This window comes from Dermacentor albipictus, chromosome 10, assembly GCF_038994185.2.
Source record: "Dermacentor albipictus isolate Rhodes 1998 colony chromosome 10, USDA_Dalb.pri_finalv2, whole genome shotgun sequence".
NCBI lineage: Eukaryota > Metazoa > Arthropoda > Arachnida > Ixodida > Ixodidae > Dermacentor > Dermacentor albipictus.
This window is the reverse complement of record NC_091830.1, coordinates 29464780-29483497: the sequence shown is the minus strand read 5'-3', so window position 1 is coordinate 29483497 and position 18718 is coordinate 29464780. Positions and strand designations below refer to the sequence as shown.

Below are 18718 nucleotides of genomic sequence, written 5' to 3'. Positions count from 1 at the left end.
CGTGATACTGTGAACAAATCACCTAACCCACAAGAAATTTATTGCCATTAAGAAGAAATTTTTTTCTTATCAGCATGTTCCCTGCCTTTAGGGCACAAATACTATCGCCGTAAAAGGAATTCTAAACCTTTCCTTTCGTCGTTATCTTCAAGCTATCAGGCATCGGGTAGGGTAACTATATGTTCTCATTTACATCTCTATATATTTTGCGACGTGCTAGAAAAACAATGCTCTGTGGTTCCTGCGCAACGTCCACACGCATATGGAGTAATCATTGGCAAATTTTCAACATTACATCCCGTTCCCCGACAACCTGAACTTGTTCCAAATAGTAGCGCGCTGGCCTTTCAACTATTGTAAATCTTATGCTGTGATTTCATTCTTTGGTGCTTGATTCGATTGCTGGCTTTGGCACCGCATCTATGCGGTATACTGTTTCTACATATCTAACTTTATCTATTTTACTTCGTTTTTTTTATGCCCGTGCCGTAAACGCAATATCTTCTGGTAAGTTACCGGGTTCTTTTTCTCCCCTGTGAGCCTACATTTTTCCCTACGCAGGTACCCAGAAACAGTAGTCGCACGTCTATTTTCTTTCATGCTTCTCAGTTATTTTTAGAAACAGATTCTTCCGATGTCCCCGTATGCTGCCGCGTTCTCCCCTTTCTTTGTGTGCTACTAAATATATATCTTTCCAACTTTCCAACTGCCCTTAAAAATATATATAGTGCAGTCTACATTCTAATTTTAAATGCGACACCATGTTTTCACATGCGAGTTCAGGAAGCGCGACATCTTTTCACACACCTCACGCGATAGTGTTATGTTCTTTTTTTCCTTCGGACAACGTTGCCGAGTCATGGCCCAGAACATTCCATTTTCTTAACGAAGTGTAGTTAAGTGATGGTCATGACATGTTTGAAATTTATTTGGTTCAGTGGTTCTGTTGCTCCTCGACGGCCTCCTTGCTCTTTAAAGCAAAAGCTTCGGCAGTGATTATTACTTGTGACAAGTCATTTATGTATAGCAAGTAAAGCAACGGACCTAATACCGAACTTTGTGGCCCACCGGTTCGTAAGGACAGGTGTGCCACAAGGTATTATTTGTTAATATATCTGAAACTCTTTACTACCTTTATTATAACAGTTTCGTAGAAGTATATTTTTAAATGGGCCCCGTACTAGCCCTTTGCTATGGGACCATACAGATTGTGCGTATCTTGTATAATGAAATGTATGTGTGTGTAAGAAAGAAAGAAAGAAAGAAAAAAAGAAATAACGAAATAACGAAAGAAAGGAAAAGAAAGAAAGAAAGAAAGAACTGCCTCCTGCTGTGGCGAATCAACGGCAGTAGTGCGAACAGTCGAAGTAACCCCCGATTTCTTTAAGCGGTATCAGATTTGGACACTTTCCATCGCCTATAGAAAAGCAACATTGATGCACCCAGGTGACCCGCTAATAAGCTCTTTGGCATGACGTTAGAAGTACCGGCAAATTGAGGCGCTTACCCGCCTTGGGATAACATGGGGGAGAGGGATTGCATTTAGTCGAAGTCCCTTCAGGAATTTAATTGGGCCAATGTGTACTGGCTATTTGCACAATGTTCAACTTTATAAACACGAGTAACTCAGCGAACAGTAAAGCGTTTAATAATTTTGTTGGGAACTGACAATGTTCGCACGACCGCCTCCCCCAGCGCAGTGTGTGTTCTCGGCGAAAATCTCGCGATGTAGCCGAGTGTGTACATGTGACACCTCTGACGATCCAAGAAGCAGTTACTCTTGACAGCGCTGCTGGAAGCGCAATGTGACCAGCGAAACATCACCAAGAAAGTCGCTGCGATTCCCCAAAAGTTGGAGCCGTCGTTAAAGTGGCTACACATTATCTAAAATTATCGACTATCTCGGGAAGTTACCAACAATGTCGGCCCACTTCACACTTGATTGGCGATTTCTAAAAGCAATTTAAAGCGGCGCGGCGACAAGTATTCACCTGCCTCTTCAAGCTGATCAGATTTTACTACGGCTATTGCAGTCTAGAATTTCGTTTATATCTACTTTATATTACTTCCATCAATGAGAAGCTCAATATTTAATGGTAATATGCCTGTAACGACCCCGGCTCTATTCCTGCCGTGTTTACCCACCAAGAATCTAGGCGTATTTTGATTATCTCGACCGAAGACCAGTTAGCGCTCTCCTCAGGGTTCAAACCCAGCGCTTCTGGAAAGCGGATGAGGGAACGTCCGCAGCTTCGAAAAGCACTGGGGTTAAAAACCGATAGGAGCGCGCTAATGGCCGAGTGAACATCACGGCATCCCATTATAATGTGCCGAGTCGTCTCCGGACTTTTGCTGCAGCTGACAGATGCCTCATCCTGTTGCGAATATTTACTGCTCTATGTTCTTGTCCTTAGACAGGCGGGCCTCGCGGGCCTCTAATAGCGAGGCACTTTATGCGAGCCCTTTATGCTATTTTACAAATTTCATCTTACGCTTTCTTGCTTCTCGTGTTTGCAAATCGCGATAGACTTTTTCGTTTCCATCATAGACTCCCAATTTGCCTGGTTCTTTCTTTCATTTTCTACTTCACGACTACGGGTATTTTTGTTTGCGCTTCACATTACCCTGTACTAGGTTGTAAACTTCCTTGATCACTTCAATCTGCGTCCACGCTGTTGAAGTACAGATATTTGCGTACTTGAGCCAGCCATTTCTCTTGACTCACGTTCCCGAGTTTTTTTCGTCAAAGCAAATCTTGCATTGTGCTTCTCCGACTTCAAAAGATGCCCAACCCAAGTACATAACTCCGCACTACTGTGCATGTTGGTTTTGCCGTAGAACCCCGGGTGGGGACGTCCTGGTGGAAAGACCTGCATGGTGGAAAGTCCTGGTGGAAGACGTCCACCAGAATGTCCACCAGGACGTCCTGGTGGTAGTACTGGTGGACGTCTTCCACCAGGTCTTTCCCAGACATCCTGATGGACGTTCTGGTGGACGTTTTCCACCAGGTCTGTCCCTGACGTCCTGGTGGACGTCTTCCACCAGGACTTTCCACCAGATCTTTCCCGGACGTCCTGGTGGACGTCTTCCACCAGGACTTTCCACCAGACCTTTCCCGGACGTCCTGGTGGACGTCCTCCACCAGGACTTTCCGCCAGGTCTTTGCCAGACGTCCTGGTGGACGTCCTGCGGCGTATACCTGAAAAACGTAGCTGGCCAGGGCGAAGGAAGTGAGCCGGCTCGCCGCCGCTGCGCACGCGTCCGCGTAGTACAGCATGGCGGCCGTCTTGTTCTCGGGCGAGAACAGGGCTTCCACCAGCCGGTACGAGGTGAACGGCGCCAGTTGGCGCACCACGTGGAACGCGGTGTAGTAGCGCACGTGGCTCGTCGGGTACTGGTCAAGCACCTCACGCACCAGCGCGAAGAGCCTCGGATCGGCTGCGAACAGCGGTTCGTCGTCCGTCACGTTGCCCTTGTCGCCGAGGGCAGCGTTGAAGGCAGCCAACCAGGGATTGGCCGCGTCATCCCCGTTCTTGTCGGCGCCGCCGCCTCCGGGCGCTTTGTCGCCGCTGCTGCGATCATGCAGAAAGTTTCTGCATTAAAATATGATCGCCTATGGCTGCGGAGACAGCGGGACAAAACAGTTATGGCGCTGATTTAACGAACGATGGTGTTCGACATACCAAAACAATGGTCTGGCCATGAGGGACTCCGGTAGCGGATTAATAATAATAATAATATTTGGGTTTTTACGTGCCAAAACCACTTTCTGATTATGAGGCACGCCGTAGTGGAGGACTCCGGAAATTTTGACCACCTGGGGTTCTTTAACGTGCACCTAAATCTAAGCACACGGGTGTTTTCGCATTTCGCCCCCATCGAAATGCGGCCGCCGTGGCCGGGATTCGATCCCGCGACCTCGTGCTCAGCAGCCCAACACCATAGCCACTGAGCAACCACGGCGGGTGCCGGTAGCGGATTACTTCGGACGATGTTTACTCAAGGGGAAACTGAGACGGTCAAAAAACTATGCTCACTGTTACGGAGAAAGAAGCATTGTCAGCGTAAGCCTAAGTATTACGCTGATCGACTGAATGAATTATGGGGTTTTACGTGCCAAAACCACTTTCTGATTATGAGGCACGCCGTAGTGGAGGACTCCGGAAATTGCGACCACCTGGGGTTTTTTAACGTGCACCTAAATCTATATAGACAGGTGTTTTCGCATTCTGCCCCCGTCGAAATGCGGCCGCCGTAGCCGGGATTCGATCCCGCGACCTCGTGCTCAGCAGCCTAACGCCTAGCCACTGAGCAACCACGGCGGTTACGCTGATCGACTGAATCGTTGACGATGTTTTAACGTTACAAACCAATAGCTGCACCATTAGAGACGCTGCAGGACAGGGCTTCGTATTCATTGTGACCACCTAGGGTAAACGTTAGCTTTGTTCTTAAATCTAGATATACACGGGGACTTTTTGCTTTCGTGTGGGACATCGCATTCGGTCCTGCCCCCGCGCTGGTATCACTAAGAGTGAGCACAAACAAATGACCACCTACGTAGAGGGCGCTGCGGGATTTGCGTTAGGGTCCGCAGCGTTGCGGGCCTCCCTGTTCGTGCGAGATGTAGCGGCAGAGGGCGCCACCTTAGCCGCTTCCAAGGCGGGCAGCTGCGCGAACGTGACGAAGACGCCCACGCCGAGAGACGTGGCCGCCCCGGCCGCCATCTTGGCGGTGACCTCGACGTCCATCTTGACCAGCGCGGCGGCCAGCTGGACGCGCAGCGCGTGCTCCGTGGACAGGACGTTGACGAACTCGCGGATGCAGGTGGCCGTCGCGACGGGCGTCATGAGCTGCTCGCGGTGCCGCTTCCACCTGAGAAGCGACTCGCTGTGCGAGACGCTCACGATCCGCCGGCTGTCGGTGCGCGGGTCGGGGGCCAGCATTATCTGCCCGGAGAGGGCGACGCGAATTACGTCAGGGCAACGCGAATTACGTCAGGGCGACGCGAATTACGTCAGGCCAGCGCGTTTAAAGAAGCAACGACATGAAACTTCCGCGGGTCGAGAGCCAGAAGTATGTATCCGAAGAGGGCAACGTGGGTTACGTCAGCCTGGTTACCTTAAAGCAGTCCTAAACTGACATTTTCTACTTGTCTTTCTTTTGAGTGAAATCAATCAATCAATCAATCAATCAATCAATCAATCAATCAATCAATCAATCAATCAATCAATCAATCAATCAATCAATCAATCAATCAATCAATCAATCAATCAATCAATCAATTTTTCGCCTTTTTTAAATGAAGAGACAAAACGAGAATAAAGAGTGGAGGATAAAAGCTGCCTTTACGACCCCGCAGGCCCCATCAAATGGATTTATAGCAGCACAAATACACGAATACGGACACTTGCATCGTAACGAAAGTGCCATAATGATAAATTTAAGAAAGAAAGAAGCTGAATAAGTTGAATAAGTCGGGAGAAAATGCCCACAGTGCTATATAGACAAAACAACTCAAGAAGTGTACGTCAATTGAATCTTACCGGGAACCAAGCACACCGCGGGGCTATTTTGCCGAGCAAATGCGGACTCACGTGTGGGGTCGACTTTTTTTCAGGAAGGAAAAGGGCCGGCTTTACTTAAAGTTTGCTTGCGAAGGCCATAGCTGTGCTACGTAGTGGACCTTCATAGTTTACTTCCTTCACGAGTAGCCTCCTTTTGGTCCAGACTCCTTGGCGACACCGCACTTGCCTTGAAGAGGACGTCGATGTCCAGGTCGAGCGCCAGCGACACCAGGAGGCGGAGGGCCGCGCCCCGGCTGGCCAGCTTGCCCGCGGTCGGCTCGAGCAGGGATGCGCTGCCGCCCTCTCCCGTGGCCCGCACGAAGAGCAGCTCGGCGATCTTCCAGGGCACGTCGATTTGTCGCGTCTGCACCTCGACGCACGCCAGGTAGCTGAGGGCCGCCTTGTCGGTGCCCGAGAGCGGCTTGTCCGGAGGAGGGAGCTTCTCCAAGCGCTCGCGGAGCTTTTCGTTGGCCGTCCGGTACACGCGAGCCTGGGGCAAAAGAGAGAGAGAGAGAAGTCAGGCTCGCTTACGCTTCTAGAGATGCTGCGAAGCGTTCTTTTTAAAACCGGATGATCTCGTACAGTTTGAAAACAACGTGCTACCTTACACACGTGCTTGCTGTGGAGAGGGTGCAAAAGGCTGACTGTAAAGGGCACGTAGTCGCTCCGTCAATGATGAGCGAGTAAACGTCTCGGAGACAGGTAGAAAAAGGTTAACGCTCAGGAATTGCACACAGCAGAGGCCACACAGGCAGCACAATTATTACTACGCAGGTTGTGTTCTCATGAATTATTACCATAAAGCTGTGTGCAGAAGAGCACACAGCATGTTCGACCGTCTCTGAAGACTCGGATAACCAGATTTCTGACTACGTTTGCCCCAGACCTCGGTAAAGGCTTGCTGCCGCACAATGTAAGGAGCGCTAGTGATTTTCTAACAAATGGCGCCCTCGTGGGTATGTGAGCAGATGCTCATACATGAAACGAGAAGTCTTGAACGCTTTACTTGCGTGCTGCGTCTCGTGCCCCAGAGCTGCGGTATGGGTGGTCCAATCGGTTCGGAAGAAATAACTGGATCTTTCGAAAGCAATGATTTAAGGAGGTGCTGCGCGGGGCACGATATGTTTGAAACGAGCCCAGAAGTGATCCCCGGAGCGCTCAGAAGGAGAGAACAACAAGGGTAATTTTTACAAAAGAGTTTAGAGTGGTTTCAGCGTGATCCTACTGGACGGTCCATGAAAAGGCTACACTGGTGCGCAACGTGGGGCCTATGTAGAGTTACTGTATGGGATTCCTTCCCTAAAGAGAGCCTATACTATAACTCTAGGCCTCTGTAGAGAACGGGCTTTCGAACGCGATTCAGAGTGATGATGAATTACCCCAAGACCATGTATAGATTGCTTCCAATGTGTTGGGAAATTGGCAACGCTCCGTAGAGTAGATCTCTATGTAGAACACACGAATGCTATATAGTCGGGGCAGGTATTCAGGCTGATCAAAACGTGACAGACGCTCGGAGCTGCTGTGTATGCGACTGGAACGTGTGGTAACAGAGTGGTAGAGTGCCCGCCTCACAGGCGGGAGGTCCTGACTTCGAATCCCCGTGCCGCCTTAAACCACACCGGTTCTTCTAATGGGTAGAAACGTACCACGACCCGGTGCTCACTTGTTTATATGGGTTGTATATAGAGATTTGTATAGAGGGTATATATATATGTAGAGGCAGACGAGTGCTACCGTCGGGTACCGACGGACAAAAATAGGCACGAGCGCACTCCCCAACCAGTGCTCGGCAACTACGGGAGTTCAGGACGCTTGGAAGAGCGCGTACCTTTCCACGTATGGACTCTAATGCGTAATGGCGGAGCACTAAACATCCGCTTTCTTCAAGACTGGCTTACACCTGGCCGCGAACGAAAGACCATATTGCGCCAGGCGTGCACGTACCTCCAGGTACCGGAACTGGTCCTCGTACTCGGGGTGATACTCGGCCCAGCGGCCGCACGTGTACTGGTAGAAGTCGTCGCAGGGGTTCAAACGCAGGTCCATGGCCGTGTACAGCTCCTGGCCCAGGTTGAAGCAGCTCAGGTTCATGCAGGTGATGTTGCGCAGCACGCGTTCGGGAGGCGGCGTGAGGAACACGTACGCGGCCACCCCGACGATGGTGACCAGCTCGATGCACGCGAACGCCTCCACGCGGACCGACATCATCAAGTTGCGCGTCGCTGGAGGAAGCTCGCTGTCGCTCTGCGGGAAGGCGTCGGCAACGTCAGAGCGCATGCGCCGCTGTGGCTCGTGTGCGATTCTACTGCCATCATCATCATCATCATCATCATCATCATCATCACCATCATCATCATCATCATCGTCATTATCATCATCAGTCCGGTTACGCCCACAGCAGGGCAAAGGCCTCTCCCATAATTCTCCAACAACCCCGGTCATGTACTAATGGTGGCCATGCCGTGCCTGCAAACTTCTTAATTTCATCCGCCCACCTAACTTTCTGCCGCCCCTGCTACGCTTCCCTTCCCTTGGGATCCAGTCCGTAACCCTTAATGACCATCGGTTATCTTCCCTCCTCGTTACATGTCCTGCCAATGCCCATTTCTTTTTCTTGATTTCCACTAAGATGTCATTAACTCGCGTTTGTTCCCTCACGCAATCTGCTCTTTTCTTATCCCTTAACGTTACACCTATCATTCTTCTTTCCGTAGCTCGTTGCGTCGTCCTCAATTTGAGTAGAACCCTTTTCGTAAGCCTCCAGGTTTCTGCCCCGTAGGTGAGTACTGGTAAGACACAGCTATTATATACTTTTCTCTATTCTACTGCCATTCATTTCCAAATGAAATGAAATGAGGTCTGGGGTTCGGATGCCGGCCGCGGCAGACCGATTACTACGGGGGCGGTATATATATGCATGCCAAAATTCGTGTGCAGGTGAATGGAGACCGGATGGACAAAAGTGACCGGAACCTCTTCACTACGGCATCCCTCAGAGTCGAGGCATTCTCTTGCTGTAGGAAGTTTCTGATGGCATCTGACTGGATGACTCAGAGTCGGGTTCAACCAGCGTTTCTCAATCTCGGAGGTGGAGGTTAAACATGGAAGCCTAACGTGCGACTCGCTCTCGGAGGAGGAAGCGTCACGATGCGAAACCACGGGACTGCAGAAAAACAAAGTGCTCTGGCGTCGAAGCTGTGTCAAAGCCTAGCCATAGCGCACGACGCTCCCAGGCAAAATGACGCTGTGTCGTGATTGACGTGACCAAGAACGCTTTCAAGCTCGGCGACTGCTCCTCGACAGGTCTCAGAGCACCTGAGAGCGTTCGACGTAAAGAAAGCAGACAGGAAAGAACCCCTTTACCCCTCCCCCCCCCCCCCCCCAAGACAATGCGCGCTGTCTCATTCAACCTGTACAAAATCTAACAGTCCACTCTAGCCATCTAGTAATCTCGAGCGCTCCGAAACGACCAGCCGAAGTTGCCACAAACAACTAAAGGAACGCCACAATGGACACAAGCTGAAGCGTTATAACAGCTTTAACATTGACAGTGAGCACTCACTGTTAAAGCTGTTATCACGATTCATCTTATATTCATTGTGTCCTATGTCCACTGTCTCATTTCCGGCAACTTTAACGCCTTCAGGTTAGCTACGTGGGTTTACTGTCCAGTTGCCGTCTCCCAAGTTTGCGTATGACACGACGCCCTCCGGCAGAAGGACGTTCTATATCCGCCGCCAAAGCCATGAGTGGTAGCGCTGGTTAACACTCCCAGGGTTAACTATCCTACACATAGTTAAATAGCCAAGAAAATGGACGGGAAACAGCACCACGGTCGCTTAATCAGCAAGAGTATCACACGCACGATACGAAGACATGGGTTCGTATTCCACCTGTGGCCAGTTGTCATTTTTTTTTCATGCGCTTTCATTTTGCACGATTTATAAGTTCTGAAGAGAATCATATATATGTACGTACAGAAATTCAGTAGTTATTTGGATCCGGCGGTTAATGAGTCGTAAGAAGTGCGCCTCGCTTCTTACGGCAATTTTACTACACTTCGGGTAGCCCGTTGCTGCAACATATTGCGCAACTAGCGCAACAGCAAAACTGTCACGCGCCTGCAAAAGTATTCTTGACAATGGCCGTCCCTCTGCCAAACCAGTCGAAGTAATGTTGCGCTTTGCATGATTTTGAACGTGAACTTGCTCTTATATCAAGTTCGAGATTACTTAGTGAACATGGCCCCGCGGGCTGAACGTGAACTTCCTCTATATGGTCTCCTCTATAACGTATAACGTATCTATAACGTATCCTCTATAACGTATCCTCTATAACGTATATCAAGTTCGAGATCACTTAATGAACATGGCACCGCGGGCTTGTCATATACTTGCCTGCACGGCGTTTTTCAGTGTCGCAGGCGGCTGATCTTAGTGCACGCGTTTTCGATGGCGGCCCGCCACAGAAACTCAACAGGCCCAGTTATAATCGAGCACACGCATCCCCGTTCGACCAACGAACGCGTGTGTGGGAAGTGACTTCAAAGAGAGTGGAAGAGTTAAGTGCAGTGCCGTCTCTCACGAACGCCGTCGCCGCCTTCCTAGCCATCCAGGCGGGTTTCTATAGGACCGGGCTCACCTCCTCCGCTTCTCCCATCTCGCAGCTCTGTCCCGGGAAGAGGGCGTGACCGAAGAACCTGGCGAGGCTTCGCGAAGCGGCGTCGCGAAGCCAGGTACGAGGATCGAAGGCTCGACTGTCGGAGAACAAGAACGCTTCTTCTTTCCAGTACGCGCGCCGAGAGCTCGAGCTCGCGTGAAGGAGAAGACGAAGGCCAGCGAAGGGATGATGGTGATGGCCTCGCGACGAAAAGCTTTAGGTTTGGCTAGATAGATTCACGCCTTCGCATGAATCTATAGTCGGATACAACTTTAGAAAAAAAAGGGGGCGCTTACTCCTCCGAGGAGGATGCACACAAGCATCCACCAATGGGCGCGCACTCTGGACCGACGTCATGCGCCGGACGGCCGGTGACTTCGCCGCTTCGGTCATCTGGGCGGGGCTTCCCCTTTTTTCTAAAGTTGTATCCGACTCTATCTATCTATCTATCTATCTATCTATCTATCTATCTATCTATCTATCTATCTATCTATCTATCTATCTATCTATCTATCTATCTATCTATCTATCTATCTATCTATCTATCTATCTATCTATCTATCTATCTATCTATCTATCATCATCATCATCATCATCATCATCATCATAATCATCATCATCATCATCATCATCATCAGCCTGGTTACGCCCACTGCAGGGCAAAGGCCTCTCCCATATTTCTCCAACAACCCCGGTCATGTACTAATTGTGGCCATGCCGTCCCTGCAAACTTCTTAATCTCATCAGCCCACCTAACTTTCTGCCGCCCCCTGCTACGCTTCCCTTCCCTTGGAATCCAGTCCGTAACCCTTAATGACCATCGGTTATCTTCCCTCCTCATTACATGTTCGCATTAGAAGAGTCAAAAAGCAAAAGGGTGTATGTGAAGAGTCGGTGAAGCCGGTCACGTGGTACACACACACACACACACACACACACACACACACACACACACACACACATATATATATATATATATATATATATATATATATATATATATATATATATTCGGGTTTCTTCAGTGTTCAGCACGCTGAAACCGAAGTAACACATGCCGGAAAGAGACGACGAACCTTTTGGAAGTGAGACGTGTTTACTCGTCTTATTGACGGTGGTCTGCCTCAGATCCCCGTCAGTTGCACGTCGCTCCTCAAAGAGGTACAGACCGCGCGTCGAATGAGCTTCTGGCAATGTGGCGAACCGCGATTTAAATCATGGATCCGGGACCGCAAACAGGTGCAACGCAATGCTAACGCATTTCTCTCACAATCACCTTTAAATTGCCACTGAACTTTTCTAACTCATCCGAATGTTGGCCAATCCCCCGTAGGAAGTATAAGCCATTCATAAAAGCAACCAATTACCCACCAACAGAGAGAGAGAGAGAGAGAGAGAGAGAGAGAGAGAGAGCTCTTTATTGAAACGCGAAGATTTGTGTCGGCTTGCGTAAAGTCGCCTACATAGCACTCTGCGTGGCGAAGGGGTTGACGTATTGAAAGGGCCCCAAGAGAGAGAGAGAGAGACAGAGAGAGAGAGAGAGAGAGAGAGAGAGAGGGTGAAAGTAAAAGATGGCCTTGGGATACACACGCTAAATTCTGTTTCGACGCGTTCCATTCACATCAAGTCCGATCTGGAAATGAAGTTTGATCGCACTAATGCGTGCATAAAGCATTTCCTAAAGCTTGTCAAGCAAGTCAATGTTCCCCTCGATCAAAGCGAAAGAAGTGGATTCCACATCTCCTCAGTCGTCGTTCTGTGATCGGTTCGTCATCCAGGCCTGTATGTTCTTTACCAGGGATGCAGTTCGGGACAATCCGATTCCGCGAGCTTATTAAAATGCGAGCGATCTTGGAATTTTACTCTCCGAATGATCTCCAAGCTACTGAATATTTATCGGCACTATAGGTGTTTTATTACGTACGTGAATAACTTATTGCGAGCTACGAAATTCATGTATATTTACGTTTACTTAAACTTTGTGTACGCCGTATTTTGTGGTGCTGACGAAAATGCATTTTGTTCTGTAGACCCGACACTAAGCGCGAAGAATGCTGTGAACTTACGCAAGTAAAGTTTCTGGCGAGAAAATAAAGTGCGGCCTAGTGAGTTTACAGTAGGCTGCCTCGATCCGTTCGCTCGCCTCCGCTCTGGTGCTGGGGCGTGTGCATCGGGGCTCAGACCACATCTATTTCACATCTTGAGCACATCTAGATCACAGGGCGGCTACGCCCTTTTCATGCGAAGCATATTACTAGAGCTCAACCCAGCTCCTCAGGCGCGGCGGTGTCGCCTTCAATACCACGTGACACCGTGACGTCACGACAGAGGAGAAACGGGGCTCCAACTCGCGCCGTCGCTCGAGAGCTCAACCCAGCTCCTCAGGCGCGGCGGTGTCGCCTTCAATACCACGTGACACCGTGACGTCACGACAGAGGAGAAACGGGGCTCCAACTCGCGCCGTCGCTCGAGAGCTCAACCCAGCTCCTCAGGCGCGGCGGTGTCGCCTTCAATACCACGTGACACCGTGACATCACGACAGAGGAGAAACGGGGCTCCAACTCGCGCCGTCGCTCGCGGCGTCGCGGCGGTATATAAGCAGCTGCGCTTGCCTCTGCTAGACACTCACGAGGTGAGATGCTTCCTGGAGACAGAGCTGCTCGTTGGAATGAGAAGAGAAGGTTGCGGCATGCTACAGAGACTGATGAAGAGCGGGAAGAACATCTGGCCAAGCAACGTGCTCAGTATGCGGCTCGGCGACAAGTTACTTACCAAGTTTAGCCACCAATATGCTTCGCATCTGACTAGGCTTAACCAAGCTAAGCCTCAGCCAATTTTTTGTAGGTGCCCTCTTTTAGGAGTCTGTAAGGGCGACGACGTTTGTGAGCCAACTGGGTGAAGAGAAGAGGAGGGAAGGTTGGGCTCGGTCGAAGGGGACGATGGCGTTGGGTAATATTCTCAGGAGCTTGCGGGCGTGATCTGAAAAAAGGGGTGGGGGCGGGGCTTTACAACATGGTTTAAGTGATTTCCACAGGAAAGGCGGCTCGGCCTGCAGACTTTGCCGAAAGGGGCATTATTTAGGGCGGATTAGTTTATCACGTCTGTCAGATTCTGCAGGAATTGTCAGATTCTGTCAGATTCTGCAGTGAGTGAGTGAGTGAATAAACTTTTATTTGGTCCAGCAAAGCACGATAAAACGCGCACCTGGTTAATCCCACGACGGGACTGACAGATCTAGTCTGCCGGCCCGATCGCGGGCGCGCTGGACGGCCAGGATTTGATCCTCAAAGACGGGACTTCGCAGGCGGGCGTCCCACTCTTCCTTGGTGAACTTCGGGCCCAGCGACCCGCACTCCCAGAGCATTTGATGATGGACAAATCATGTGTATGGAAGGTTCTTCAATTGTAGCGGATCTCAAAACTCAGCTTTTAACTCTGGTATGAGTTTGCTGCGGTCAGTTGATCGATGCGCCACTAGCGAAATATATATATATATATAAATGATTTATTTATTTCGAAAATTACATACAAATACGAGCCTGCCCAAGCCAACAATGGGCTTGTGGGGCAGCGCTCGGCAGAATGGAGCAAGCCAGGGAGCGGCACAGTAAATCAGTTATGTACAAAACTCAAAAATAAAACTAAAGAAAGAAAGAAAGAAAGAAAGGAAGAAAAGAAACCAAATTACACATACAAATCAAAAATGTAAGATTTAACTTCTTTCCGTGTGCTGGAAGATAAAACTTTTTCTGGCAGGTCATTTAATACATCAGGTACATAGAAGGCACGGACACGTTTGCCATATCTTGTCCTTACTCTTGGTAAGGTAAAGCGGTCACGTGTACGTAATGCTCTGGCGGGGACATACGGGAGGCAGAACTCATTGTTCCATATATACAAAAGGATTACCGTTTCTTTGAATAACAGCCTGAACGAGGGCATGTGCGAGCATGAAAAAAGACTGGAATTGTTAGTAATGTGCACACCATACATCACCGCCCGAATTATGGATTTTAGTAAAGAATCAACTTTATTGCGCCAAAACACTGAACAGAAATAAAAAGAACAGATTCCATATCTTAGCACACTGTACGCTAATGCATGTGCTATTGTTTTCCTTACGTAAATTGGGCATAGTGCTTTAATAGAATGCAGTAGGCAGGCTATTTTGCGCAGCCTTTCACAAACGTTAGCCAAGTGAGTGTTCCAGGACATGTTAGAATCGAAATGAACACCGAGATAATTGACACTTGAGAGGTATGGAATAGGAGAGCAAGAGCAATTGTTACACAGAGGAGAATGAAGAAACAGTGGAGTGATGACAGGAATAGATTTCAGTGGATCGTGAAAACATACTAATTTAGTTTTATTCTGGTTAATAGAAATTAAGTTTTTACGGTACCAAGTGATACCATTTGTAGTGTCAGTTTGTAATTCCGCAACGGCTTGATGGTAATTAGTGTGACGAGATACTAAAAGCGTGTCATCTGCGTATTGAAACACCCGACAGCGAAAAATTGCTTGACTGAGATCATTAACGTACAAGTTGAATAAAAGGGGAGCTAAAATCGACCCTTGGGGAACTCCAGCGCTCAACTGTCTAGGTTTGCTTTTAATATTTCCGAGAACTACTACTTGAATTCGACCGTGCAAATAATTCTTAAGGAAAGTTAGAAAAGGCCCTCGGAAGCCATAGCTATGAAGTTTACAAAGTAAAATTTCATGGTTGACGGAGTCAAAAGCTTTTGATACGTCCAGAAATAATGCACAAGCGAATGCACTAATTTCAAGAGTACCATTAAGGAAATCGGTTAATTCATCTAATGCTAATCTAGTACCACGCCCACAAGTAAATCCGTACTGATTAGGCGACATTATGTTGTGCGCGTCAATGAAGCTCTGCATTACGTGAAAAATATGCTTTTCAAGTATAAGAGCAATGCACGAAAGTATCGAAATTGGCCTGTAGTTTGTGACAACATTGACCTGTCCGCTTTTGAAGAGAGGAACTACAAGCGCTTCCTTGAGGCCAGGCGGTATTTCTTTCGTGGTTATAATGTTATTTATAATTGCTAAAAGAACATTCTTTAGGGCCTCAAAATTTCTGCGAAGGACGTCCACAGATACACCATCTAATCCAACCGACTTGTGCTGTTTTAAGTTAAATAAGATGTAGCGAATATCATCCTCGGTACACTCAGGTAGAAATGCAGAGTCAACTACCGATTGCGGCATACAATAACTAGCCGTATTACCGGACAAGCTTGCTGCAGTAGACGAGAAAAAGGAATTAAATTGGTCTGCTAACGTTATAGATGGTGGACCGAAATTCTTCGCAATAGTTTGGTATGGGCCTCTCCGGGGACGACCCCTTAATTCGTTAACCACGGACCAAGTCTTGGACGGGTTTTTTCTAAATTCAGAAAATTTACCTTGGAAGTGCTGTCGCCTGGCACCTCTAAGCACAGCAGTGACTTTATTGCGAGCCATCTTATAAGCTTCACGAAGATACTGATTATTAGGTGAGCGCCGACAACGCGCCCAGGCTAGTTCTTTTTCAGCTAACGCGGTTAGAGCATTTCCATTTATCCACGGGCATTTCGGCTTTCGTTGCTTTAAGACGACTACGTTTTTGCAAGAGTGCACTGCCTGCGTATAAACGGCAATAAAAGATTTATACAGGTGACTGGCAGGAACTTCTGCTAGGAAAGATTTCCAGTCGTAGCCTTGCAACAACGAGTCCAGCTTCCTTTTATCAATAACCTCTATCTGTGATACTGGGTTGTTAGCCGCAGCATGCTGAGACGATAGAAAGCTACACCCAACATAGAAGTGATCGGATAGCTTTTGCTCAATAATAAACGGAAGTACCTGGTCGTTCTCAGTGCGAACGTTGACGTGATCTATGCATGAAGAAACAAGCGATGTACCCAAAATTTCGACACGTGTGGGAAGGTTGATAATAGAATCTATTCCAACGTCAGCAAGCGTGTTCAAGTAATCAGCTACAATGTGTCGTTCTTTCTTCAGCACGTCAACGTTAACATCACCTATCATACACACGTGACCAGATGGAAAAGCAATTAGATGCAATTCGTCCACAAACTTTCTAACACTTTGATTTGGCGGCCTATAAATAGCGAGCAATGTGATGGCAAAAGATCGTGTGTGAATACGAAGGGCTAGCGATTCAGCACTTGTGAAAATTATGTTCAGAGGACTTGAAATCCAACAATTTTTGATGAAAATGGCAATTCCACCGCCACGGCCGTCCTTGCGCGTCAAAAAATGATTGTGATAACCTTGGAGTTGAAAGAGACCAGTATGTTCCTGCCCAATATTAATTTCAGTTAAGACAAAAACATCAGCTATATCACGTACTGCACCAGCGTGGACACAAAATTCATTCCAGTGCTTGCGAATACTACGCACGTTTGCATGAAAAACAGTGAATGTGCCTTCACCTGGTTTTAAAAGAACAGAAAAAGAAGGAAAGTCTCGAAATTGTTCGCACGAAGCCATGAATCAGGAAAAAGATTACAACAGACAAAGCAGAGGATAAGAGGTCAGACTAGCCGAGACAAGTCACAAGGGCTCATTATGCGCACAACTGGGTCACCCTCCTTCTTACGGGCATAAATTTTGCCATGTTTCACCCATACGAACTTGAAATCGGCCTCTTTGGCCTTAGTCTTTGTCTCCCAGAACAGTTCTCTGTTGTATTTCGTCAAGTTTTCGACAAAGAAAACCGAGGGCTCATTTTCCTTCGCCAGAGATTTCAGTTTCTTTCGCTTTGCCAGCCAGCTGTCACGTATGCCCGCCGAAAGGAAGCGCACTAAAACTGGAGCTGTTTTGCTCTTCCTGGGCAACCGGTGCACAGCTACTACGTGACCTGACAGGAATGAATCAATGCCCAGTTGAGCGGCCAGTTCAGCAACAGTAGTAGTCAAGTTTTCACTAGGAAGTTGGGGTAAGTTATGAATTTCGAGGTTTGAGGACCTACTATACTGTTCAGAGGCATTTATTTCCCCTCTAAGGTCTTGAATGACAGCTGCCTGAGAAGCGACCTGATCCTCAAGTACCATCACCCTAGAAGACAATTCAGTGACCTGTTTCTCTCGTGTTGCTGATCCTTTCAGCAAGGAATCATATTTATTTGAAAGAAAGTCGACCGAGTCGTGTATTTCCTGCATTTTTGTTTTCACTACTTCGATCTCGGACTTGAGGCACAACAGTTCGTCTATTTTCGACGGAACCAGGGAAAGAGATTCAACTTTCGCACGAATAGAATCCAGCAACGACAGCTTTTCAGCAATAGCTGTTAACTGGCTAGAACTGCCTTGGGAAGAATCCGCTGATCTACATGTTTTACACCGCCACTTTTCCCTCTTTTTCGGGCCCATCGACAAGAATGTGCCTTCAGCCACACCTGAGCACTCTTGACCGAGGTGATACAACGATGCACAGTTAGAGCATTCCATACATCGGTCTTCGCCGGCAAAATCAACCCCACATTGAGCACAATCTTTTCCTTCCATCACACATGCGCACAAGAGAACACACGCGGTAGATCAAGCAAATGACAGTTTTGCAGTTGGCGGCATGGAATGTACAGAAAAGTTGCTACAGTGAAACCAGCTCACCTGCAGGAACAGAACAAATCGTTTTAGGGCCGGCTCTGGACTTGCCGCCAACTGCGCTTGCTGCTTGCAAGCGATGCGTTTTTATGGGGACGATGACGGCGCTTGTTGATCAGAGCACCATCTTGTGACGCGAACCGAAGTCAAGAAGAACTGGAAAAGTTCCACGTTTTTCAGCAGAGCTGCCACACCGTCGAAGCCATCCGTGCAAAAGAGCATCCGACGTCCGATGAACCACTTGAAACTCTTGTGACGTAGTTGCGCACCTGCAGGAACAGAACAAATCGTTTTAGGGCCGGCTCTGGACTTGCCGCCAACTGATGAAACTTTGCTTTGACGCATTGTCTCCCATTGAATGAATGAATGAATGAATGAATGAATGAATCCTTTTATTTCGTAAAGGACAGCTCGTGGCCTAATTGAGGAAAAAAGGAGATGAGCTAACAAATGAAAGACTGGGTTGGCACTGGGGATCGGACAGCTTCATGACAGACTGTTCGAAATCAGTGGCGTAGCCAGAGGGGGGAGGGCCCACCGGGCGCGTGCAGCCGTCCTCCCTCTCCCCTTCCTCCCCGTAATTTTTGGGTTAGTATATATGTCTATTAAACCGCTGTTGTGCGTTTCCATCGAACGGCCGTGGTTCGAGTAAATAATGGGCGACGACCAGGGGAAGGCACTCGCAGCACGAAATATGCTTAGGTGGTATAATGTTGATGATGATGTTGGTGACAGTGGTGATTAGCTGATAGGCTGAGTTACAGTGAATTGCAATGGCAGCTTCGGAGTGGCCGACGAATTCTGCACCGGAGCACTCCACTGCCGCGGAGTGCCAATATGATGATAATTCTG

General features: G+C 48.3%; 1 protein-coding gene across 5 annotated transcripts in view; it reads right to left on the bottom strand.

Moving 5' to 3' along the window:
* LOC139050778 (neprilysin-1-like) overlaps positions 1-18718 on the bottom strand; it is a 71494-nt gene that overhangs the window by 2580 nt on the left and 50196 nt on the right. For 2 of the 5 annotated variants that reach the window (XM_070527526.1, XM_070527524.1), the window contains 4 exons: positions 7515-7814; positions 5755-6057; positions 4561-4949; positions 3200-3572 (listed from right to left, as the gene is read on the bottom strand). In XM_070527526.1, the coding sequence (XP_070383627.1) occupies positions 3200-3572; positions 4561-4949; positions 5755-6057; positions 7515-7778 (1329 nt within the window). In that variant the 5' untranslated portion in view covers positions 7779-7814. Of the gene's footprint in view, positions 1-3199; positions 3573-4560; positions 4950-5754; positions 6058-7514; positions 7815-10211; positions 10370-13001; positions 13209-17872; positions 18136-18718 lie in introns of those variants that run through there. The other 3 variants (XM_070527525.1, XM_070527522.1, XM_070527523.1) reach the window with 3 other exon arrangements.